This window comes from Lissotriton vulgaris, chromosome 6, assembly GCF_964263255.1.
Source record: "Lissotriton vulgaris chromosome 6, aLisVul1.2, whole genome shotgun sequence".
Lineage (NCBI taxonomy): Eukaryota > Metazoa > Chordata > Amphibia > Caudata > Salamandridae > Lissotriton > Lissotriton vulgaris.
The window spans coordinates 69,392,923-69,418,272 of NC_141694.1; the positions used below are offsets into that span (position 1 = coordinate 69,392,923).

At 46.1% G+C, this 25,350-nt stretch overlaps 1 protein-coding gene across 1 annotated transcript in view; it reads right to left on the minus strand.

Annotated features, from left to right (window-relative positions):
* Positions 1 to 25,350, minus strand: part of LOC147706800 (calpain-1 catalytic subunit-like) — a 668,045-nt gene that overhangs the window by 543,216 nt on the left and 99,479 nt on the right. The window contains exon 2 of the mRNA XM_086925931.1: positions 4,862 to 4,931. Coding sequence (XP_086782057.1) covers positions 4,862 to 4,931 — 70 coding nt within the window. The remainder of the gene's footprint in view (positions 1 to 4,861; positions 4,932 to 25,350) is intronic.

Below are 25,350 nucleotides of genomic sequence, written 5' to 3' on the forward strand. Positions count from 1 at the left end.
CGCTCCAAGGTGTTGGCGGAGATAGCCAAGGATTTCTGGCATTTTTGTCTTCAAAGGAAGATCACTGTTATTGCGGAGTATCTTCCTGGGTGCAACAATCAGATTGCGGATTGGCACTCCAGACATCTTCGGGATTACAGAGACTGGAGGCTTCACCCTCGAGTATTCCGTGCTCTCCTTCGGCGTTGGGGTCAATGTCAGTTAGATCTGTTTGCCTCTCGCCTCAACGCGCAACTTCCGCGCTTTTACAGTTGGAGGCCGGACCCTCAGGCTCTGGCCACGGATGCTTTTCTTCAGCAGTGGCCATCGACCCTCTGTTATGCCTTTCCACCTTTCCTAATGATTCCCAGGGTGCTGGCTTACACCAAACGGTTTCGAGCGGATCTGATTCTGATTGCCCCTCTCTGGAGGGCTTAAGCATGGTTTCCGGTGCTTCTGGAAATGTGCTGCGCTCCTCCGTTCCTTCTTCCCCCGTTGTGGAATCTCTTGCTGGATCCCCTCGGAGATCCACATCCCCTGATCCTATCCGGCTCTCTTCAGTTGCTAGCGTGGAGGATCTCGGGGATCGCTGGACAATCCCAGGCATTTCTAGTGACGTTTCCAAATTCCTTAGTGAGGCATGGGCTCCCAATACTCACAAACGGTATAAAGGGGCTTGGAAGCGATGGTGTGATTGGTGTGCTCAACGGCAAGTTTATCCCGTTTCAGCAGATATCAGTATGATTATTAATTTTTTGGCATCCTTGGCCACCTCAGGTTTGGCTTATTCGACGGTCAATGGTTTTCGCTCTGCTATTTCAGCAGATCATATCCACATCGATGGGAAACCTGCGGGTGAACATCCCTTTGTTTCCAGGTTACTTAAGGGAGTTCGTTTTGCGAAACCTCCCGCACCTAAATATGTTACTTTATGGGATGTTTCTGTTGTTCTCAGGTTCTTAGAGGCTTGGCCTTCGAATCTTTTGTTATCTCGCAAACAATTATCTGCAAAGTTGACGATGTTACTTTGTCTGGTTTCTTGGAAGCGTGTATCGGATGTACACGCTTTGGATCTAGCAGGTCGCAGTTTTACTCCTGAGGGAGTTACCTTTCGTCTTTCAAGACGTACGACATCTAATACGCCTTCCATTACATATCCTTCTTTTCCTGCTCGTCCCAACCTTTGTGTTGTGCAATGCCTTAAGGATTATGAGGTGAGTACTGCTTCTTTCCGTTCAGACATGCAGGGTCAACTATTGATTGCCTTACAAAAACCTTTTTGCCCTGTCACTCCAGCTACTTTGGCACGCTGGGTGCGGTGGCTTATGTCTGAGGCGGGTATTAATGTATCTGTGTTTGGCGCGCATTCTGCACGAGGGGCGATGGCCTCTAAAGCTTTTTCAATGGGTGTTACTCTGTTTGATATTATGAAGGCTGCAGACTGGTCATCTGATTCTGTGTTCAAAACGTTTTATTATAAACCTATTGATGGTGTTGCTTCTGTGATGGTGGATCAGCTTTAAAAAAGCATAATCGGAGCCTCCTGTCCTGACAAAGAATTCAAAATTTGCAAACATTCGTGACAAGAATTTTCAATTCTATTAAGGACTAGGAGGCGAGGATTATCCCACCCGTTGTTCTTATTTGCATGCTAATGTATTGTGACTGTTTACATGCGATTGCAAATATGTCACTCCTTGTTTTTCCCTCCCTGGATTGCTCTTGACTCTCTTGCAATTTTTGGATGTTACGGCTCTGTATCTTTTCCAGGTTCAGACCAGAAGTGATGTTGTTTGTCCGCCTTGAAACCCTCTGGGTATGTAGTGCGCTATATAAATTTTATGACTTTTATGACTTTTTTTTATGACTTTTTATGACTTTTTTTTCTTCTGCTGCCTACTTCAGTATTCTCTGGATTTCTGCAGCGTGTTTGGAGTTATTGTTCTTACTTTACTTGTGATTTTATTTTGAACTGGACCTGTTTCCACAAAGAAAGAGGAAGAAGGACTAATGTTGGGACCTTTTATACACTACTCTCTATGGTCATTCCCTGGTGTTCATGGGAAATGTAGTTTTTTGGTTGTTTTTATTGGCTGCTGAGCATTTCATTAAAGAAATGAGAAAGCATAATCCTCGTCCTTAATAGAATTGAAAATTCTTGTCACGAATGTTTGCAAATGTTGAACTATGTATTAAGTTTGGAGTCACTTTCCAATGTTTTTTTTTCGCCACTCGTTCTTCATTGGCTTCCACATTCACTTGGTGTCCTTTCAGTTCACAATTATGTAATCTTTGTGATTTGTTTCATTATGACCCCATTACTGTACTACTTCTCTCTCTCATCTCCAGCCCTGAAGAGTCACGGGTAATTGCCCAATTTGACGAAACACGTGTCGGCTGGCCTTTTTGTTCTGTGGATCTCCTTTGTTAGGAGTACCAATTTTGAATATAAATAAATCATTTGAAAGAACCATCTGTTGATGATTTTATCTTTTGTTCTTGATACATGTGATAACCTTCACAGAAATCCACCCTTGTTTGTGTGCTCTGGACCTTGCTTGAATATTTCGGAGGAGGGGGCGCCTCCCCACTCTCTCTCTTCTCAGAGGTTGTGGTTTTTCCTCTGACCAAGATGCACCAACCTTACCTCTTTTAACCCTTACTCTTTCTCCTTAGCATTACCGTTGAGTGTTGAGCGCCACAATTTTCTGAATACTCAAAAAAACCTTTCGCTGAACTCGCATGTGTTTGCAAATCAGCTCTATTTTTATAAATTGGCGTTGCATTTTTTCTGAGTCATGTCATTTATTTACCGCCCATGTTGGTGCTCTAAAATGCTGAACTCATATTCCTCTAGTAAAACCCGTCTGCTCTGTGCCACACTACCCGGACTGAGCTTGGGATTTATTAGTGTGAAACCACAGGACCCAGATTGGGGTATTGTGAGAGTGTTGCATAATTAAGCCTAACCAGCCTCAATGCATAATACTCCACTCTCCTACAAACACAGTTTCAAATTGATATCATAATCAAGGATAATATGAACATAAAACGTGAGTTTTACACTCACAGGGAAACCTACTACAGAATGTTATTGTCATCAAACACCTGAGGCAACCAGTATGATATCTCTGGTGCAAATAACAAAATGTTCCAAGATGGCGTCCTGAGTTTTGTGCTGCCCATGGCTACTCTAGACAACGTCAGGGAATGTGCTAATAATGCTTCTGCAGCAACAAGAAAACCAAGAAAAATGCTTAAATAAATTTGGCAACCATCTAGGAGCAAAGTAAAAATACATTGTTTTGTCTTGTGGGCTTTCGAGGCTCAGGAGCATGTATTTGAATAGCAGTTTGGGTAAAATTGGCTGTATTTTGTATTCATAGTAGTTCTCTATTTGATGTAAAAACTAATTCTGTATACATCATTAAGAATGTTTTGATGAGTTGTGCAACATGACCAAAAGAAAAAAGCAAATAAAAAGGGCTTGATGACGCTGCCATGTTATTTTGTAGGTGCCACGTGTGATTAAATGAACACATGCACATTAAAAGTGCAGGCAGCATTTTTAAAATGTTATATTTACCATTCCGAGATGGATCAGTACATTTTTAGCACAAAAGCTCTTTTTATGAGAGGAAGCCAGCAGCAATTTACTGCCTAGTCATTTAAATAAATTAATCAATTAGTAAGCAAATATTAGGATACAAAAAGATGTGCGGGTGGAGGGCAATGGGGGTGGTGTGGGTGGTGAAAGAGAGCACATGAGGGTGAGGAGGGATGCACATGAGCACGAAGACAACACGGAGCGCAGGGGTGGTTGTTTGATGGCAGAGAAGCATAGAAGGGAGAGAGCTGTAAAACATATGAACTCATGGAGTGAATAAGCAAAGAGAAAAAAGTAGTTTCCTAAAATGAGCAGTGGATGGGTATAGGTCATCCAATCAAAAGAATAGTAGAGATGATAAGATCTAGAGTTGTGGCTAACATAAGAATGAACAAGATGGGTGCTCTATATGAGGATAAGGGTTTAAAAACAAGAGAGATGGGGTTACGATTGTGGGCACCAGTGGCCAGATGGAGAACTTTAAGGATGAGTGGTCAGGGGAATGAGAGCTAATATAAGTACTGGTTTAAGATTTAAAATGACTTAACTATGAAAGTTCTTCTCCCAATGGATTTCATGTTTTATTTATACATGTCTATAATTGGTTTAGGTTTTGCTATTTTTTTTTAATTTTTTTTTTCGTTTTGTTGTATGTTCAAATTTGGAAACAAATGGATATTGTTTTGTATAATGTATACACGTACTCTCAATAAAAAAAAAATTAAAAAAAAGAATGAACAAGATGAGGTGAGTGAGCAGGCACTCATCAACCAGGGCTGGACTCACTGTACCGGGCATCAGGTGTTTCCCAGGGAGACTCGAAGGGTGGGGACCTGTTTTGCAGCATTGGCGGACGATTTTGCTAGTCGAGGTCGGTTTTTTAGAGGAGCAGCAATATCGGCCTCCAGTAACCAAAGCAGCAGTGCTCACACTTGCGCTTCCCCCCCCCCCCCCCCACTCCCCAAAAGCTGGTCCAACAACATTTCCAGGGCTGCTTTGAAGTTCCAATATGGCTCTGTAAACACCTGACATGGTTTTTGACTTAAGATACTCAGACATGCACTGTTAATAGTTCATCCACCTCTGCTTCCTGAGCTGAAAGAACCACCACCCTCCATGGCATTTGCTGATCATCTTATGCTCTTATATGACCAGTCTCAGGGTCTGTCAACAGCTGTTGCTGTCCTCCTATTACACATTGTAGTATTTCTCTCAACGCAAATCCGTTTCATGCTCTCCACCTTCGTCCCATTTTACTTCTAACCAGATACTCACACAGACTCCCCTGGCGGATGTCTGTCCGCGTCGCTCCGCGGATGATAAACTGAGGGTTTCTTGTAATTTCCTGTGAAAGAAGAAAAACAGAAGTGTCAGCAAGTACCTGCATGGATCAGAATTAAACTTTCAAATAATCAGCACAATTTACACTTCATCATCGTTTTAGCTAACAATTCGAGATGTCTCACATTGATCTATGACGAGGAAGAGAAGGTAAACAGCAGGCTGTGACTGCTCTGGTCTGATCACCCTGTGTATGTGTCTACCAGTCTCGCTAAGAACAATCAACCATAAACATAGTCATATTTACAGATTTTTAGAACACTCACTTTCCTCATCCAAAACACTGACACATATCCTCATAGGAGCGTCGAACGTTCAGCGCCCAGTGCTGAACGTTCGAAGAACAAATGCTGGCCCGTCGGCCAACGGTCGTGCGCAGCACTGGCAAGGTAGTGCTCGCGACGACCGTTGGCCGACGACAGCACTTAAGGGGTTAACCTCAGGTTTGTTTACATCTGAGCAGAACATGGAAGACGGTAGCGAAAGAGCAGATTGAACTCAAATTCCCAAAAAAAGGCAAAATCTAATAGTGAAGCGGAATTGTAGAAGCAGTATGCTGTTTGATATGTTACCATAGATACTAAGGGCCAGTGGTACAACTCTTTTTTGTGGCCCCAAACAGGAGATCCTCCCGTTTGCTGCCGCAAAAAAGGGTAACAGCAAGTACAAATGCTATTTTGCGAGTCACTGACTCGCAAAAATGCATTTGCGACTCTCACAATTTGTTAGGGGCATCTCTTCCTAATTGCGAGTCAACATTCTATGTACTAATGTTTTATGGCCTCAAAACACTCACAGTTTACCACCTACTTCACGTAGGTGGTAAACTACTCGCAAAGGGAAAGGGGTAACCAGGAGATCCCTTCCCCTTTGTGAGTATGTGGGAAAATACTTTTTAAGAGCAGGCAGTGGTCCCAGAGACCACCTGCCCTTATATAAATTAAACTGAAAAGTTTCATTTTTCTTTTTTAAATGCATCCTGTTTTCCTTTAAGGCAAACGGGCTGTGTTTAAAAAAAACTGTTTTATTAAAAAAGCAGTCCCAGACATGGTGGTCTGTTGACCCCAGCAGGCAACCATCCCTGGGAGGGCTTGCAGTCCCAATGGGCTAATATGTAGAAACAATGTGGACTAGCCCACTATGTCTATGCGATTCTCTTAGTCACTCGTATTGGTGGCCTAGAAACTGGACCCATTGGGTGTTGTTAAAAAGACCCCTCACACACCAACCTGGTTGGTGTCATGCTTCATCATCGGGGTCCCAACCAGGCGACCGAATGCAACCTGGTTGTGCTTCGACGCCTGACTACAGTGGAGCGGGTGTGGTGCAACAATGTGATGTGAGTGAGGGTGAAATGATAAAAAATACTTCTGGGAATCCTTGCTTAACGTTTTATTATTGGCGGCCCAGGGTATTGGTTAAAACTATGTGTGATGCAACTTCTAAAGGAACACTATTCCTGTGAGTTGGATTAAGTGTGCCGGTCTACATGTTTCAGTCCCATCTAGGTGTTTTACGGGACTTTCTTCAGGACCAGTACGTGAACAGTGAGGGCCAAAAAGAGGGGCCACGTGAAACAGTGTTTTTCATACACACTTGCTAAGGTGTTTGGTAAAATTAAAATCAAGTGTCTGTGTACTTACGGACACTTTAGAGTAGCGAAAAAATTCCTGTAGGGGAGGAAAGGACAATACACAACACGTATGATTTAGCAACATAAAATGCAATCTTTGAGTATTCAGTGGTGTCATGCAGTAGTCTTCCTATTGGCAACTCCGGTGACTACGGTAAGGCTCAAGCAGAGCAGCATGCAAGTAATACTGGGCGGCATGCCATGGCCAGAACTATGACAGCGGTACAATGTGGTGCAGCGCATCAATGAGCTCGTAATGCGCTTGTGAGTGTACATTAGTATATGTAGCACAGGGGCGTGCTGTGCTAATGGTCCGTTGGGGCGGAAACCCAGCAGTCCGTGGCGCACTGCGTGCAAATTTGTGGTGGCATGCAGAGTAGATGGAACTCCCGCTAAATCTATGCAGTGCCAATTCATGATGGCTTGCAGGAGTAACTACCGCTAAATCTGTGCGGTATCTAGTGATGCTACCAAACCGTTAAAGAAATGGAAAAAGAAAGGTGAATAAGGTTTGAAAACATTTAAAAAGTGCATCAATATTTACAATGCTACGACGATGTATGGCAGTATACAGGGCTCAGGGAGGAGGCACAGTGTGTGGCCGATCTGAAAATGGAAAGAGAATGGAAAAAGAACCGCTGCCGTCAGCTGTTATGGGGCGGTTATGATGCATGTCGAAAGCAGCATCTGAAGAGGTCCGAAGCCTTACTTGGTGTGTCCTCCGTGGGAAACCTAATTCCGGTCCTGCGGCGTCCCGGCTGGTGGAAGGGTGCGGGGGGGCTGCCAGTTAAGTAGAGTATGCAGAATGCCCCTTCATTTCCGGGTCTGTGGCGGTGACTCGCGCATGTGCGAGCATGGCGGTAGGCACCAGACAAGGAGCGAGGGCAGCGGCCAACTTACAGTGGTGTACCGCCCGGGAAAAAGGGGGGGGTGGGGACTAGCGCTTATAGCAAGGCAGTTACACCGGGGACAGTGGCCCTCTTACAGAGGTACCAAGGGTATTTTTGGTGAACTACCCAGCTGCTATGCATGACACTGGCATTGCAGTGAACAGAATGAACAAGAGGATTCTAATCTATAGTCGCAAGGGCACCGCTGTGGAAGACGTGTAGCCTCAAGTAGGGGTAGTGCAACTTTAAGGGTTGTGGTGTACATAGCAGATTATCATCTTTGCAGATGCATGGAGCGTGATTACATTTGGAGTGGGTCTGAAGAATCAGCCAGGAATTTTGTTAAGAAACTCAACAGTAACAATTTAAATTTGTTTTTTACTGCAGACATTAGCAAGACCAAAATCGAGTTTATTGACATCTCCATTACAATTAATGGTCATAGCATTGAAACCAAACTGCACCGTAAGGAAACTGCAGGGAACAGTCCCCCACATGCATCAATCTAGGATTTTGCATTTCTTAAATAGCGAAAATTAAGGAATCGCTATTTAGGAAATGCAAAATGCTATGCATCAAGAAATCCTAAAAGTTTTTAGGATTTCTTAATTTTCGGAAATTGCGATTCCTTAATTGCGAAGTGCAATTAAGGAATGGCATTACATTGATTCCTATGGGCCTAGAGGCCTATAGGAATCAATGTAGTCAATTGGAAGGCAGTAGCAAATTGCGAGTGGCACTTAGAAAATTTCATGGGTGCAGGGGGGGGTCCAAAGGACCCCCCCCTGCACCCTTGAAATGCAATTGAAAGTGCATGTTTCAAACACACATGTCCTAAGGACATGTGTGTCTGTAACTGGACAGTTTAAAAAATGCATTTTCAAGCATTTTTAAACAATTTCGCAAATTACCACGAGGTTGAACCTCGTGGTAATTTGCACTTCCAATTTGAATAATCGCAATTTTTTTTTTAATGATGCATTGCTTTTAAGGAATCGCAAATTTGCAATTCCTTAAAAGCAATCGCATTTTTGGAACTCGGTAAAAATACTGAATTACTCAAAAATGCTTGATGCATCCCAAACACATATTTAGGAAGTGCAAACGGCCGAATTTACCGATTCGCACCGTTTGCACTTCCTAAATAGGTTGATGCATGTGCCCCAGTATCCTAAGGGCAAACAGCTCACACCCCGCAACTTGGTACATAGTATCCCCTATGGGGAATTACTAAGGGCCAAAAGAAACTGCAGTACAGCAGAGACCTTTGAACTAAAGAAAACCACGATGTGCAAAAGATTCAAGGAACGTGGTTACAGTACAAAAACCATTTCTGTGGCATGTAAGAGGGTTGAGGAAACCGCTAGAAGTGATCTGTTGTATCCAGTAAGGGATAACACCAACACTGAGACTGTGAGATTTATTACCACCTACTCAGGACAAGCCAACACAATTCGTGATATCCTTAAAAAACACTGGCATGTCCTACTCACTGATGAACACCTAAAACCTGATCTAGGGAGTAATCCCCAGATCACTTTTAGGAAAAGCAGATCACTAAAAGATGAATTGAGCCCTAATCATGTGACACATGAGAAACAAGGGCATCCTGGTACACAAACAGGATACAAGTGCTGTAACAAATGCACATGGTTCCTAGCACAGGAAGGGAATTTGTAATAAAAAAACATCTAACCTGTAATACTACATACTGTGTATATATTTTGATCTGTCCATGTAACAAGTGGTATGTGGGGAGTACCAAACATTAAGCTAAAAAAGTCCTGGAGCACCTTCGAGCTGTAAGGAATCACAACAGATTGTATCCCATAGCTCGGCACTTTCAGTCACATCACTACCAAGATGAGACAGGAGTACGGATGGTTGTGATTGACAATGTGGACCTTGGGGTGAGGGGTGGGAACCAAGAACTGTCCCTACGCAAACTTGAATCGGCTTACAATATTGATTTTGAGAGCATTGTGCCTAATGAATTGAACATCACTGAAGAATTAGCAGTACATTTAAATTAAACATGAATATGAATTTGGTGTATATGAATTAGAGAATCGCAGCTCATGTTTTAAGTAATTTTATCATTTCTATTTTTTAGGTACTTCTACTTGTTTGGCACTATGTGGCCATATGAATGTTCCTTATGCATGAAATTTCTTTCTGGGAGAGGAAATGCGAGATTGTGGAGAGTATATTTGGGACTTCCGGTGTCCCTGCTTGGACCGCCCGACGACAGCAAACCCAACTGTACCGGAGATCAATGGGAGAGAATATATATATATATATATATATATATATATATATATGTATATATATATATATATATATATAAATGTTTTTTTTTCCAGTGGGGAAAAAACACAGGTTAAAGTTTCATCATAGGGTAAAACGTCAGTTAAACTATAAGGTAACTATAACTCGCGCACCTGCAATGGGGATTTCTCGTCAATAATTTCAAATGTTGCAGTGATATCAATGATGTCATAGCACATGTCATGTGTCATGTAATATGTGGGGTAATTAGCAGTGCATGGCGAGGGCATTAGTTGTAGTTAGTTTAGGGCACAAGTTTTAGTTGGTATAACTGGTAATTTCAGTAGTACTGCCTGTTTAAAATTGCATGCTTCAACTGACTATAATGGTACTTTAACCTTTGTTTTTTTTCAGTGAATTTCTACGTTTTTCTAATATAAAGTTATAGTTATGACCTAGTTAGGACAGTTAATTTATTTTTTGTCTTGCCGAGAAAAAGGGAGGGTCTCAAAATGCGTTTTTCCCACCCAATTTCCATAGGCATTTTTGAACAGTGCTACAGCCATAACAGCTGAACAGAACTACACCATATCTGGCAGAAAGATAGATGTACTGAAAAAAACTGCTGCTTGTTGTGATTTGGTGTAAATCTGTTCAGGAAGTTTTTAAGAAATTAATTTAAAAAAATATAGATATCTGGAATGTTGGGTATGTGGGAATACAGCAGACATACAACTTAAAAGGATAGAGCAATTGGCTAAGAGGGTTTTTCCCATTGGTTTAGGCCCCCTCAAATGCAAATCAGTCTCCACCATGCTCCAATGGGGAGAATCCAACCTTCCGAAGAAATTCTGCAAGAATGATTACCATGCAAATCTTCTACCGGGGTGTTAGTCAAAGGTGGTAACTAATACCAAAATCCTTCCCCACAAAGGTAATCTGAGAGAATTCATGTAACAAAATCCCTGACTACAAGCTTAAACACAGTGCATAAACAGTCCACTATTAAAGGCCTTTTGGCTTTGACATGTGTATTGGATAGTAAATAAATAAGGCCTACAGCCTTTGTCGTAGCTATTTGTAATAAATAGATCAGACTCATGGCACTTTAAATACTTTTACCTAGTGAACAAATCATGTGTACAGCTATTACAATTGGCTTGTTACCATAACCAATTTAGGCATACTGTATTTTATATACTGTATATATGGGATAAAAATAAAACCCCCTGCCACACATTATAAGGATATTGCAAGTTGCAGGGAAATTCCATGACCATATAGAATAACGAGACTGAACTCCCAAGTTACTTGCAGTATCCTTATAATGTACGTCAGGGGTTGTTTTATTCCTTATAATGCATGATTATCCCATCACCCTCCCAAAAGAGATTAAATCCTTGTTTCTTGTTCTTTCATGTTTATTTCAGATACAAGGAATAGAAGGAGAACCTTTAGGGGCTTATTTATGAGCCCTTGCGCCACTTTTGTGCCGCCGGCGCGTCACTTTTTCAGACGCACCAGCAGGGTAAAAAGTGCACAATGTTGCTTCATATTTACAAAGTGATGCATCTAGATAGATGCGTCACTTTGTAAACCCCTACGCCACATTATACCTGCGCCAGGTATAATGTATGCAGGGTAGGCGTTTTGACACAAGTAAGCCTCGTAGAAGTGACGCAGTGAAATGTATGGGATTTCACTGCATCACTTCTAGGATGCAAATGCGTCAATATCTTACGCCTGCTTCACAGCAGGCATAAGACTGACGCTGACAACTTTGAAATGGGACGTGCCCCTGTGAAATGACCCATTGATGGAGTTTCGTCACTTTCGTGACACACTCCAGCAATGCTTCATTTTTGCACCTACAGATACGTCGGAAATACTGACGTCTCTGTAACTCCTTGCGAATTGATGCGTCATACTGTACATATGACGCAACCATCATGTTGCAAGGAGGGTGCAATGAAAACTGTTGCATCGCTGTTTTCACGTAGTGAGGCATCACTTTTCATAAATGAGGTCGCTAGTGTGTCATTTAACACACCACAAGAGAGTTAGTGGGTTTTGCCAAAAGATAATAGAATTCGTTTCATGTAAGTCAGATTTAAAAATGCTGAGTTGAAACATGGAAAGATTCTATCTTTACTGTACTGACATACAGCAAGGTAAGAAATACATTGGTTTCCATAAATATCTCATTTCCGCAGAACATTATTCATTTAAGAAAGGCATATCAGAAGAAAGAAAAGCCAGTTCCTGTTTTCTTTGTTTAAACTACAGCTGCAATTATGCTCTGTGACCTGCCTTTCACCCTTGCTGCTGGCATTGGTAGAAAGCATTATGACATCAGAACCCAACTGTTATAACATATTACAGTTGAGCTACAAAGGCCCGAATGTCCGACCATTTCATTTTGCTACTCACAAATCACGATTTTTAGCGGCTCCCAAAATGAAATTTACTATTGTGTCTCAGACAGTGTTAGCGATTCTCAATGGGGTCGCAATGACCTACCTCAATATTCATGATTTGCGACCCTTTGGGAATGGCCTGTATTCACTGGAATGGTGGTCTGCTGGGGTCAACAGACCACCATGTCTGTGATTGCTTTTTAAATAACCATTAAAGATATTGTGGTAAACCAGTAACCCTCAGAACCTGAGTAAGTATGCTGAGAAAACAGTGGTACTGTCGCAAATATCAACTGATTTGAGATTTTTTATTTGATTTGTATATACACAAAAATCTAAGTAAAGGAATTCAGTTGTTTTGGCAGCAATTTGACTTTTTTCCTGGTGTGTTACTAAGTTATATGACTAAAACATATGGTATTTAAAGGATTCCGGGGCAGATTTACAAGCCTCGTACGCCACATTTGCACCGCCGTTGCGTCACTTTTGCGACGCAGCGGCGGTGCAAAGCCAGCGCCATCGTGTGGGGTATTTACAACGGGACGCATCTAGGGAGATGTGTCACGTTGTAAAGCCCTGCGCCACATGTGAGCTTTCCAGCGCAGGGGGAGGAAGTTCTGGCACAGGAATGCCTCCTAAAAGTGGCTGAGTGAAATCTACAAGATTTCACTCAGTCACTTTTACGGCCATGCTGAGTCAAAACCCTGCGCCTGCTTGAAGCAGGCGTAAGGATTGACGCAGCATGTTAGGCATAGGGGCCTTACTGGAGCTGCGTCGCGCCTGTGACACAACTCCAGCATTGCCTCGCCTTTACGGCAGCAGATGTGTCACTCATCTGCCTAATCTTGCACCATTGTAAATGTGACACATCTATGGTGGCGCAAGAGATGTCTGCTGTGACGCACAATAACTGGTGCATCCCTGCTGATATGCAGAGATGCGCCAGTTATTGTAAATCTGCCCCTAAGTACCTATATCAAATCAGTTTTCTCAAATGCAGCCAGTTTTTCTTAAAGTAAAACGGGAAGCATTTAAAAACAACAAAATGAAACGTTTTATTTTTATTTTTTAAGAATGTGCAGTGGTCCTTGAGACCACTGGCTGTTCTTAAAAAGAATTGGCATCCACATTCACAAAGTAGAAGAGGTCCCTTGGGGACCCCTTCCCGTTTGTGGATGGGTTACCACCTCCTTCACAGAGACAGTAAAATATGAAAGTTTTACGACGGCAAAGTAGGGTTGGTGCCTGCTGACAGCGGTTTTAGTTGTCGCAAGCAGCCCGATTCTCAATTTTCTTCCGCTAAAAACGGTCCTACATCTGGTTCAAAATCATTTCTTTATTACAGTTTCCTAGATGCGTCACAAGTTGCCTGTAATAAGGAAATTAGAGATGTGCTTTTTTATGGGGATTAGAGGATAATATGTATAATGCTAAATTACAGTTGGCAAAGCAAAATACGAGCTATCCCAAGAGGGTCTAATACGTTTTCACACAGTGCATATCTTCTGCACCCACAGTTTTTCAGATAGGGTAACCAACACTAAAACCCTTGCTTACTCCTCTAATCTGTGGTATTCCATGCAACTAAATACTTATCCATAGGTTTAAACCGCTTTACTGCAGCCGCCGGAATGTTCCCAACAAGCATTTACATTCACTGTGCCGTCATCTGGAAAATGTTGTTAGCTGTACAAAAACAAAAATGCTTCTGGTGAAAAAAATTAGTTTATAATGTCAATATCTGGATACAAGGGAGAAGCCTCCCTCGCAACTGTGATGTTGCACCTTCACTCTTCTACACAAGACAGGATACCAGAATGTGAGGGTAGATATAGTCTTTAATTATAATACAATGCAGGAGAGCGCCGGGACGTCCGGTGCTCTCGGGGGTTATGAGCCGACTCGTGCTAATCCAGCGTGATCCAAAATGGCTGCCTTGCGCGCTACGTGATTACATAGAGCGCAACCACTAGAGCGCGACTCTACATATCTCCCCCTTTTTATACCAAACATGAAATACACAGTCTCTACTTATGTCGGGGTAATTTCCTTCACCCAGTTCATAGTCTTAAAATCTTGAGGGTCTCACAATCGCTCTGCCCCCCCGTGTCCGTCTTACCGGGGTGGAGGTTGCTTCCCTGGGACTGTTCTCTGCTAGGCTCATCGTTCTATCCTCCTGGGCACCCAGCCTTTCTCTCCGCGGAGTCTCTCTCTCTTCTCCTAGATGTTCTCCTGCTATCGGGACCTCACTGTCCCCTTATTCTTCACTTTGTCCTCCTGCCCCCATGCTCCTTTCTCCTTCCTGGCTCACAATGTCATTCTCCGGTGACCTCAGGTCCATCGTTGTCTGCTCTCTATATTCGGGGGACCATTGTAGGATCTTACTACACCGGGACATGCGATCTTGAGACCACAAATTCCCGTCGCTGAGCAATGCTGCCCGGTCATATACTTCCTTTACCTGTAGGGGTCGACTGTATTTGCTGTCACCTTTTTTTTTAAGTACAGCCAGTTTGACTCTGACCCATTCTCCTTTCTCCAGGGATGTTTCCTACACGTTCCTTCTCCAGGTGTAATGTTCAGTATAGATCATTTGGGCTTTCGCCAGATTGTGCTGCACCGCCGCAGGGGACCATTTGCTGGTTACAGTATTTTCCTTCCACTCCAGGTTGTCTTTGGTGAAAGGACACCTACCCCTTAAAATCTGGAAGGGGCTATACCCCGTGCTCGTGGCGGTGATGCGGTAGGCCCATATCATATTTTGGACTTCCTTTTCCCAGTCCTTGCCCATCGTGATGGCTGCTTGGATGGACCCCATTAGAACCCTATTGAAGCTTTCCACTTGTCCGTTTCCGGCAGGGTGGTATATAGAAGTGTGTTTGGTTTCAAATGCCATTCCTCTCCATATACTTGTAATCAATCAATCAATCAATCAAAGCATTTATATAGTGCACTACTCACCCGGAGGGTCTCAAGGCGCTCGGGGGGGGGGGTCTGCTACTGCTCGAACAGCCAGGTCTTGAGCTGCTTCCTGAAGGCGAGTTGGTCCTGGGTCAGGTGGAGGTGGGTCGGGAGGGAGTTCCAAGTCTTGGCGGCGAGGTAGGAAAAGGACCTTCCCCCTGTGGTGGCTCTACGGATGCGGGGGATGGTGGCAAGGGCGTGGCCGGTCGATCGAAGCTGGCGTTTGGGAGCGTAGAAGTTGAGGCGGTTGTTGAGGTAACCTGGGCCTTGGTTGTGTAGGGCTTTGTGTGCGTGGGTGAGGAGACGGAAGGTGATTCTCTTGTTGACCGGGAGCCAGTGCAGGTCTTTCAGGTGTCTGGAGATGTGGTTGCTGTGAGAAGGTGGCCTGATATGCAGTGCTCACTATTCTAGTGAACACTATGTATCAGTCCAGCAACCCTTATTGATGATTGGTTGTAAGTCAACCTTATAGACCAGCTATCCTAGTAGCGTGGATACGAGCAGTCTAAGGCTAAAGACTCGAGAGGGCGTGTTAAGCCAGCTGTTATACCACACATATACCCCTTGAACACCAAGTGAAAGGACACCACACAAGTGTTATGAAAATAAACAAGATATTTATTAAGAATCACAACAGCCCTGTACTCTTTATGAGGACAGGGTACTGAGCACAAAACAAAACTCTTACGAAAATACTTAAGTTAGCACAGTATATACAAATGCCCGAGGGGCACGGAAAAACATATACTCTGGAAGTGGAATGCGAAATTACTAGCAGGTAAGTACAGTACTAATAGGCTTTGGAATCGCTAGGTCTTGACTATAGAATCTTCAGATTACTTCTAGGAGGCCTAGGGGACTCGGGTGCAGAGTGTGCACTCTCACGCGGGATGCGGGACAAAGTCTATGGTAGCTAGATTTCACAGAGTTAGTGTTCTCGGGCGAACCCGACCTGGTAGGAGGAAAACGAAAGTGGATTCTGACCCTTGGATAGTGAGGCTATGCTGGGGCACCGAAATGCCGAAGTTACCTAGCCCAGGGGCTGCAGCTGCATAGGTCTCAAGAGACGTCGGGAATCCTCGTAGACGGACCAGGAGCCTGGAAGAAAGAATTTGCTGGCAGGCGACCAGTGAAGAAAGTTCGATGGATCCAAGCCTGGATCGAAGAGAGATGACACCTGAAAGCAGAGGGGACCAAGTTCGAGACTACTAGCCAGTAGTCAGGTGGCACCAGGAGGGCACCGGTTGGTAGTCACCTCGACTAGGTGAGTGGGTGACGCTGTGCTCTGCAGATCTCACGGACCAGGAGGCGTTGTCGGCGACCAGGATGGAGGAGCGAGCTGTCCCACGATGGATGAAGCTGTCGGCGTCGCTGGACCCAGGATTGGGCAACAAAGCCTTGGCAAATTCAAGCCCATGCGGTGGACTCAAAATGGCGTCTGGAGTGGACCAGGAGGGTCCGGGGGGCTTCTCTGTTGCAAGGAAGCAAGGGCCAGTCTGGAGCAACCAGACCAGCAGCAGTGATGTCGTCGGGCGACGTGAAGAAGGCCACAAGCCAGCCGGCTAGTAGCCACACAGCGCGGTGAGCAGGCAAAAGCAGAAGGGCCCCACGCAGATCGTGGAGATGCTGGAGGGCTGATCTTCAGTGCTGGAGCTGCTCAGGGTTGGGGCTTCTCGGACCCCAAAGCACTCACCAGTGGAGCACACGGTGGGCTTGTTGCAAAGAAGTCGTGCAGTCTTGGCGATCGTCGGTCCCTCGAGGTCTCGTCGCACTCACGGTTCTCAGCTTGGCTGTAGAGGTGAGTAGAGGTCAGAGGTGCCAGGGAAGCCGGGTCTCGTCGAGCTGGGCAGTCGGATTCCGGAGGAAGGACTTGCAGCAGACCGCAGTGTTCTTAGGATGGTGCCCGCTTGATGCTGGGTGACTACTCCTTAGTCACAAGGGAGAATCTTGAAGAAGAAATCTTGATGTCCTTTCGCAGAAAGTCGTGTCTTGATTCCAAAGATGATCTAATTTGAACAGGGGGCCCGCTCCCATCTTTATACTAAAAAAGGGGCTGACCCGGTGACTAGGTCCTGCCTATGGGTGGGACTAGGAGGGGGGTGGTTACACCCCTCTCCCATGCCGGACTTCCCCCAGGCCAGGGGCTGGTGTCCCCCTGGAACTGGTTCTGACCGGCCTATGCGTAGTGAGCACCGGGGTGCAACTCAGCAGTCACCTTCCTGTAAAGCCCTGCCTACCCAGGATACACAAAACCCTGTCTGGGACGGTGCGAGCACCGCCCACGACAGGAAACCCTTTGTCCAGACTCCCCTCGCTGGAAGGACTCACAGCTGCAGGGGGTCAGACTCGTGTCTGTGGTGGCAGCATCCATTTTGTGGAGCTGAGGCTTCGTTTAACTTTAACCGGGGTTCACAGTTACATCCATGTCGTGTCCCTCTAGAAGGGTGGAATGCTAACCCCGTCGCCAGAATTGGCGAGGGGTTAGTATTCCAATTCGTATGACACCTTACTCGACATGTTTTTATAAAGCAATACCAAAGATAGCATTTAACCTCGAGGATTATAATGCACTTAAGAGTATATGGTATGCGATATCATGGAACAGCTATTAGGACTTGGTTCCGAAAGCTGCAGACAGGCTCAGCTCATGCCAGAGCACCATCTCACACGATTCCAAGCACTCTGCCTTCAGGATTGTTAAGGCCTGCCATAGGAGTGACTGATAGGAATCGGTGTGTCCATTTTAGGGTTAGATATAGGTATACTATATCTACAGCAAAGGGTGATTACACGACTTTGCCCCAGCTGTCATGCAGCCAGTTGTGTCAAATTTAGGAGGCCAGCCAGGGGTGGCATAATACATGCTTCAGCCCCTGGTAGGCCCTGGGTACACCTATGCCCTGAGTTACAGGGTCTGATAAGGTGGCCCAGTACTAATTGGTAAATGCTCCTAGGGTACATGTTGTAATTTAGACAGAGAACAGCCAGGCTGTGGGTCTGATTGGCAGGCCCACAGCCAGAGAAAGTCGTAAACCAGTGAAACAAAAGCAAAAAATCTGGGTGATCATAGGATTGCAGACCCTACTCTCCTACATGACCCCCCCCCAAACTTTGGGACAATAAGCTAACCTTGACCAGGTGAGTCTTCTTGTTCTAAGTGGAAATATCTGGAGAGCCCATCGGCATTGCCATGATCAGTACCAGGTCTATGTTCCACTGTAAAGTCCATCCCCTGTAGGGAAATGGGCCACCTAAGCAGTTTGGGGTTTTCACCCCTCATCTGATTTAGCCACAAGAGGGGCTTATGGTCGGTCTGAATCTTGAAGTGAGTGCCAAACAAGTATGGCCTCAGCTTCTTCAGGGTCCAAACCACAGCAAAGGCCTCCCTCTCAATAGCTGACCAATTCTTCTCTTTCTGGGGGTCAGCCTTCTGCTTATAAAAGCAATGGGCTGGTCTTGACCATCAAAATTCAGTTGAGATAGAACAGCTCCCACACCCAACTCAGAAGCATCTGTTTGGACAATGAATGGTTTGGAGTAGTCTGGACTCTTAAGGATAGGTGCTGTGCACATGGCCTGCTTTAGGTCATCGAATGCTTTTTGACAGCCTGCTGTCCACTGAACCTTTTTTGGCATTTTCTTACTTGTCAGTTCATTTAATGGAGTCAAAATTGATCCATAGTTCCTGACAAACTTCCTGTAGTAACCAGTCAGGCCCAAGAAAGCTCAAACCTGAGTCTGGGTGGTTGGAGGAGCCCAGTCCCTGATTGACTGTATTTTGCTCTCCAGTGGCTGAACCTGGCCCCCACCTACAAGGTGGCCCAGGTATACAACCTGTGTCTGCCCTATCTGGCACCTGGTGGCCTTGATAGTGAGGCCTGCTGCTTGCAGAGCCTCTAACACTTTCCTCAGGTGGACCAGGTGATCCTCCCAGGTGGAGCTAAAGACAGCAATATCATCTAGATATGCTGCACAGAAGTCATCCAGCCCAGTGAGAACATGATTCACCAACCTTTGGAAGGTGGCAGGTGCATTTTTCAGACCAAAGGGCATTACCACAAATTGATAATGCCCACCAGGGGTTGAAAATGCTGTCTTGGGCTTGGCATCCTCAGCTAACCTGATTTGCCAATACCCAGCTGTCAGGTCAAATGTGCTTAAGTATTTGGCAGAAGCCAATCTATCTATAAGCTCATCTGCCCTTGGTATTGGGTGGGCATCAGTCTTAGTGACTGCATTGAGACCCCTGTAGTCTACGCAGAACCTCATCTCTCTCTTACCATCTTGGGTGTGAGGTTTTGGCACTAGAACTACTGGACTAGCCCAAGGGCTATCTGAGGGTTCAATGACTCCCAACTCCAACATTTTCTGCACTTCAGTTTTTATGCAGTCTCTAACATGATCAGGCTGCCTGTAGATTTTACTCTTAACTGGCAGGCTGTCACCAGTGTCAACCTCATGGGTACACCAATTGGTCTGACTGAGTGTCAGAGAGAACATATGTCTGAAAGACTGAAGAACCTGTTTACAGTCTTTCTGTTGATGCTCAGAGAGGCTGCCACAAAAGACAACACCATCTACTGACCCATCATCAGGATTCTGAGTGAGCAGGTCTGGGAGAGGGTCACTCTCTTCCTCCTGTCCCTCATCAATGGCCATGAGCAAGCTCATGTCCTTCCTGTCGACATATGCTTTGAGCCTGTTGACATGGAGTACCCTGTGGGGGCTCCTGGGAGTTCCAAGGTCCACCAGGTAGGTGACCTCTCCCTTTTGCTCAAGAATTGTGTGGGGCCCAGACCATTTGTCTTTGAGTGCTGCTGGGGCCACTGGCTCCAACACCCACACCTTCTGGCCAGGCTGGTAAACAGTCAGGACAGCCTTTTGGTCATGCCAAGCTTTTTGAAGTTCTTGACTGGCCTTAAGGTTTTCAGATGCCTTCTCCATATACTCAGCCATCCTGGAGCGGAGACCAAGTACATAGTCCACTATGTTGGTTGCAGGCTTTTTGAGAGGTCTCTCCCATCCTTCCTTCACCAAACACAGGGGGCCTCTCACAGGATGCCCATACAAAAGTTCAAAAGGGCTGTAGCCAACCCCCTTTTGTGGGACCTCTCTGTAAGCAAACAGAAGGCAGGGAATCAGGACATCCCATCTACGCCTGAGCTTTTCAGGTAGTCCATGAATCATCCCTTTTAGGGTCCTGTTGAACCTTTCAACAAGCCCATTGCATTGTGGATAATAGGGTGCAGTGAACTTGTAGTTGACACCACATTCCTTCCACATAGCAGTTAAGTAGCTTGACATGAAGTTTGCACCTCTGTCAGAGACAACCTCCTTAGGGAAGCCCACTCTGGAGAACACTCCAACTAGGGCCCTTGCCACCACAGGTGCTGTAGTGGTCCTAAGTGGAATAGCTTCAGGATACCTGGTGGCATGATCCACTACCACCAGTATAAACTTGTGCCCTGATGCTGTCTGGGGTTCCATTGGACCAACAATGTCAATCCCCACTCTTTCAAAGGGCACCCCCACCACAGGCATTGGTATAAGGGGGGCCTTTGTTGTGCCACCTGACTTACCACTGGCTTGGCAAGTGACACAGGAGCGACAAAACTCCTTGGTATCCTCATTCATATGAGGCCAGTGAAAGTGTGAGACAAGCCTGTCCCAAGTCTTTGTCTGGCCTAAGTGACCTGCTAAGGGAATCTCATGGGCTAAGGTAAGGAGGAAACCTCTCTGAGACAAGGGTACAACCAGCCTCCTGGTCATGCCAGGCTTGGGGTCTCTTGCCTCGGTGTACAGGAGTCCATCTTCCCAGTATACCTTGTGGGTACCTGTGGCGTTCCCAGCAGCCTCAGCAGCAGCCTGCTGTCTGAGGGGTTCAAGGGAAGGGCAGTCTAACTGGTCCTTCCCCAGGTCTTCCCTTGAGGGTCCCCCTGAACCCAAGAATTCAACTTGATCAAGTTCAAACTCTCCAGGCTCAGTTTCCCTCAATTCCTGTAGGTCAGCCTCCTCTGAGACTTGATCCACAACCTGGAGCAAGGGGGAAGGCATAGCCTTAACCCTACTGCTCTTCTTCTTGGAAGGTGTCTGGTCCATTGTTCCAGGATCCAGCACCTGTTCAGTGGGGCATTTCCTGACCTGTGACATGGTCACAGCAAACACATGTGCTGGCAAGCCTAACATTTCCATGTGAGTCCTCTGCTCCACTTCTGACCATTGTGATGACTCCAAATCATTGCCCAACAAACAATCCACTGGGAGGTCTGAACTAACAACAACCTTCTTTTGGCCATTTACCCCTCCCCAGGAGAAAGCAACAATTGCCATACTGTGATTGGTAGTGACATTGCTTGCATTGGTCACCAGGAAATCTGTACCTGGCATGATCTGTCCAGGGTCCACAAAGTTAGGTGTCACCATGGTGACACTGGCACACGTGTCCCTATAGGCCTGAGCCATTCTTCCATTTATTAAAGGTGTCTGTCTGTATTTGCCCAAAGTATTGGGACTTATATCAGGGGATATATCCACATCCCCTGTACAAACAAGGACAGCCTGAGTGAGTGTGCCAACTAAGTTGTCATACCCCTCAGAACCCAAGGTTAACCCAACTAAACCCTTGGGAGGTGCACTACCACTGCTGACTGTACTAGGGGGCAGAGGTGCCTTAGGGGCTGCAGTGGCAGGAGTCTGCCCTCCTCCTTTCTTGGTGCACTCACTAAACCAGTGAGTTTTACTTTTGCAGTATTGGCACCACCTTTTAGATTGGCCTTCTTGGTTTTTCTTCTTCTGGGGAGCCTGACCCCCACCCTCTTTGGGTTGTTGGGGACCTGTCGAAGACTTCTGGTCATTTTGTTCCCCCTTAGAATCTTTACCCTTCTGGTCTGCTTTCTTCTGACCACCTTGATTCTGGCCCTGGTTCTGTTTAACTCTTGTTCTGACCCATCTGTCTGCCTTCTTTCCCAATTCTTGGGGAGAGGTCAGATCTGAGTCAACAAGATGCTGATGCAACAACTGGTTCTGACAATTGTTTAAAATGTGTTCTCTCATGATCAAATTATACAATCCTGTGTAATCAGTAACCTTACTTCCCAGCAACCAGCCCTACAAAGCCTTAGTGGCACAATCTACAAAGTCAGACCAATCTTGAGACTGAGTTTTCTGGGTATCCCTGAACAGCAACCTGTATTGCTCAGTGGTTAGGCCAAACCCATCAATCAGTGTATTTTTCAAGACTTGGTAATTGTTAGCATCCTCCACTCTAGTCGTGAGGAGCTTATCTCTACCTTTACCTTCAAAGGAGAGCCACAAGATAGCTGCCCACTGACTTTGGGGAACACCCTGCACAGTGCAGGCCCTCTCCAAAGCAGTTATCCATTTGTGGATGTCATCCCCTTGCTTAAAGGGGGGCACTATCTTATTCAGGTGCTTTGTATCAAAACTCCTTTCCCTATTGCTAGGTATAATGCTGCCACCAGTGGGTTTTGACCCACTCAATTCCTGCTCTCTAGCAAAGGCAAGTCTTTCTTTGGCCAGGGCAAGTTCTTCCCTGGCAATCCTCAGATTGACTTCCCTTTCCTTGGCTTCATAAACTCTCCTCTGAGGGGAGGTCATCCTCCTCAGAGCAGAGGCCTGAGAGCCATTGGTTTGAATGGATCTGCCAGAACCTCTTGATAGAGACCTTACTCGTCCATTCCCAATGTTAAGCTGGCCTGAGAGGGGTCCTAGGGCTCTCCTAGTATCACTCTCATGCCTGCTTAAGTTGTCCCTAGTTAGCTGACTAACTACTTCTGGACCTTTGTCTGCCTCATCCCCAGATGTCTCCTGATCATCATCCTCCTCACCTGAGAGATGGATGAGATCTGGGTCACCCCTGGTTCCTTCTAGGGCTGGCATGTCCCCTTCTGGATGAGAAGAGCTAAGAAGTTTCTCAGCCTTTCTAGCATCATAAGTCTCTAAGAGACCAATCAGAAATGGGATTGTGGGGTTAGACCCCTGTTTTAGTTTCCTGGAGGTACACACTTGTCTCATCTCCTGGAAGCTAAGAGCAGCATATCTGGAAGTGACCTGTGGAAGGTCTTCTGACACAAGGGGAGACTCAGTGTTTCCTCCTGTGACTGACATGCTGATTCTAGTGTGGTGTAAGTGATGCACCTACCTACACTATGTGTTTTCCTACTGATCCCTTGCTAGGAGTTGCAGCCAAGGTGTGCTAAGCCTTGAGGAGCTGCAACAGCTGGTTCAGTAGAACTCAGAGTATTCTAAGCTAAGTTATATGTACCTAAAGTACTTATGTGATCTTTCAACAAGATATTCTTAGGATACGTGTGGTAAAACAACAGCAAGCTCAAATCCCAACCGCTGCTCACCAATGTGAGAAGGTGGCCTGATATGCAGTGCTCACTATTCTAGTGAACACTATGTATCAGTCCAGCAACCCTTATTGATGATTGGTTGTAAGTCAACCTTATAGACCAGCTATCCTAGTAGCGTGGATACGAGCAGTCTAAGGCTAAAGACTCGAGAGGGCGTGTTAAGCCAGCTGTTATACCACACATATACCCCTTGAACACCAAGTGAAAGGACACCACACAAGTGTTATGAAAATAAACAAGATATTTATTAAGAATCACAACAGCCCTGTACTCTTTATGAGGACAGGGTACTAAGCACAAAACAAAACTCTTACGAAAATACTTAAGTTAGCACAGTATATACAAATGCCCGAGGGGCACGGAAAACCATGTACTCTGGAAGTGGAATGCGAAATTACTAGCAGGTAAGTACAGTACTAATAGGCTTTGGAATCGCTAGGTCTTGACTATAGAATCTTCAGATTACTTCTAGGAGGCCTAGGGGACTCGGGTGCAGAGTGTGCACTCTCACGCGGGATGCGGGACAAAGTCTATGGTAGCTAGATTTCACAGAGTTAGTGTTCTCGGGCGAACCCGACCTGGTAGGAGGAAAACGAAAGTGGATTCTGACCCTTGGATAGTGAGGCTATGCTGGGGCACCGAAATGCCGAAGTTACCTAGCCCAGGGGCTGCAGCTGCATAGGTCTCAAGAGACGTCGGGAATCCTCGTAGACGGACCAGGAGCCTGGAAGAAGTTGCTGGCAGGCGACCAGTGAAGAAAGTTCGATGGATCCAAGCCTGGATCGAAGAGAGATGACACCTGAAAGCAGAGGGGACCAAGTTCGAGACTACTAGCCAGTAGTCAGGTGGCACCAGGAGGGCACCGGTTGGTAGTCACCTCGACTAGGTGAGTGGGTGACGCTGTGCTCTGCAGATCTCACGGACCAGGAGGCGTTGTCGGCGACCAGGATGGAGGAGCGAGCTGTCCCACGATGGATGAAGCTGTCGGCGTCGCTGGACCCAGGATTGGGCAACAAAGCCTTGGCAAATTCAAGCCCACGCGGTGGACTCAAAATGGCGTCTGGAGTGGACCAGGAGGGTCCGGGGGGCTTCTCTGTTGCAAGGAAGCAAGGGCCAGTCTGGAGCAACCAGACCAGCAGCAGTGATGTCGTCGGGCGTCGTGAAGAAGGCCACAAGCCAGCCGGCTAGTAGCCACACAGCGCGGTGAGCAGGCAAAAGCAGAAGGGCCCCACGCAGATCGTGGAGATGCTGGAGGGCTGATCTTCGGTGCTGGAGCTGCTCAGGGTTGGGGCTTCTCGGGCCCCAAAGCACTCACCAGTGGAGCACACGGTGGGCTTGTTGCAAAGAAGTCGTGCAGTCTTGGCGATCGTCGGTCCCTCGATGTCTCGTCGCACTCACGGTTCTCAGGTTGGCTGTAAAGGTGAGTAGAGGTCAGAGGTGCCAGGGAAGCCGGGTCTCGTCGAGCTGGGCAGTCGGATTCCGGAGGAAGGACTTGCAGCAGACCGCAGTGTTCTTAGGATGGTGCCCGCTTGATGCAGGGTGACTACTCCTTAGTCACAAGGGAGAATCTTGAAGAAGAAATCTTGATGTCCTTTCGCAGAAAGTCGTGTCTTGATTCCAAAGATGATCTAATTTGAACAGGGGGCCCGCTCCCATCTTTATACTAAAAAAGGGGCTGACCCGGTGACTAGGTCCTGCCTATGGGTGGGACTAGGAGGGGGGTGGTTACACCCCTCTCCCATGCCGGACTTCCCCCAGGCCAGGGGCTGGTGTGCCCCTGGAACTGGTTCTGACCGGCCTATGCGTAGTGAGCACCGGGGTGCCACTCAGCAGTCACCTTCCTGTAAAGCCCTGCCTACCCAGGATACACAAAACC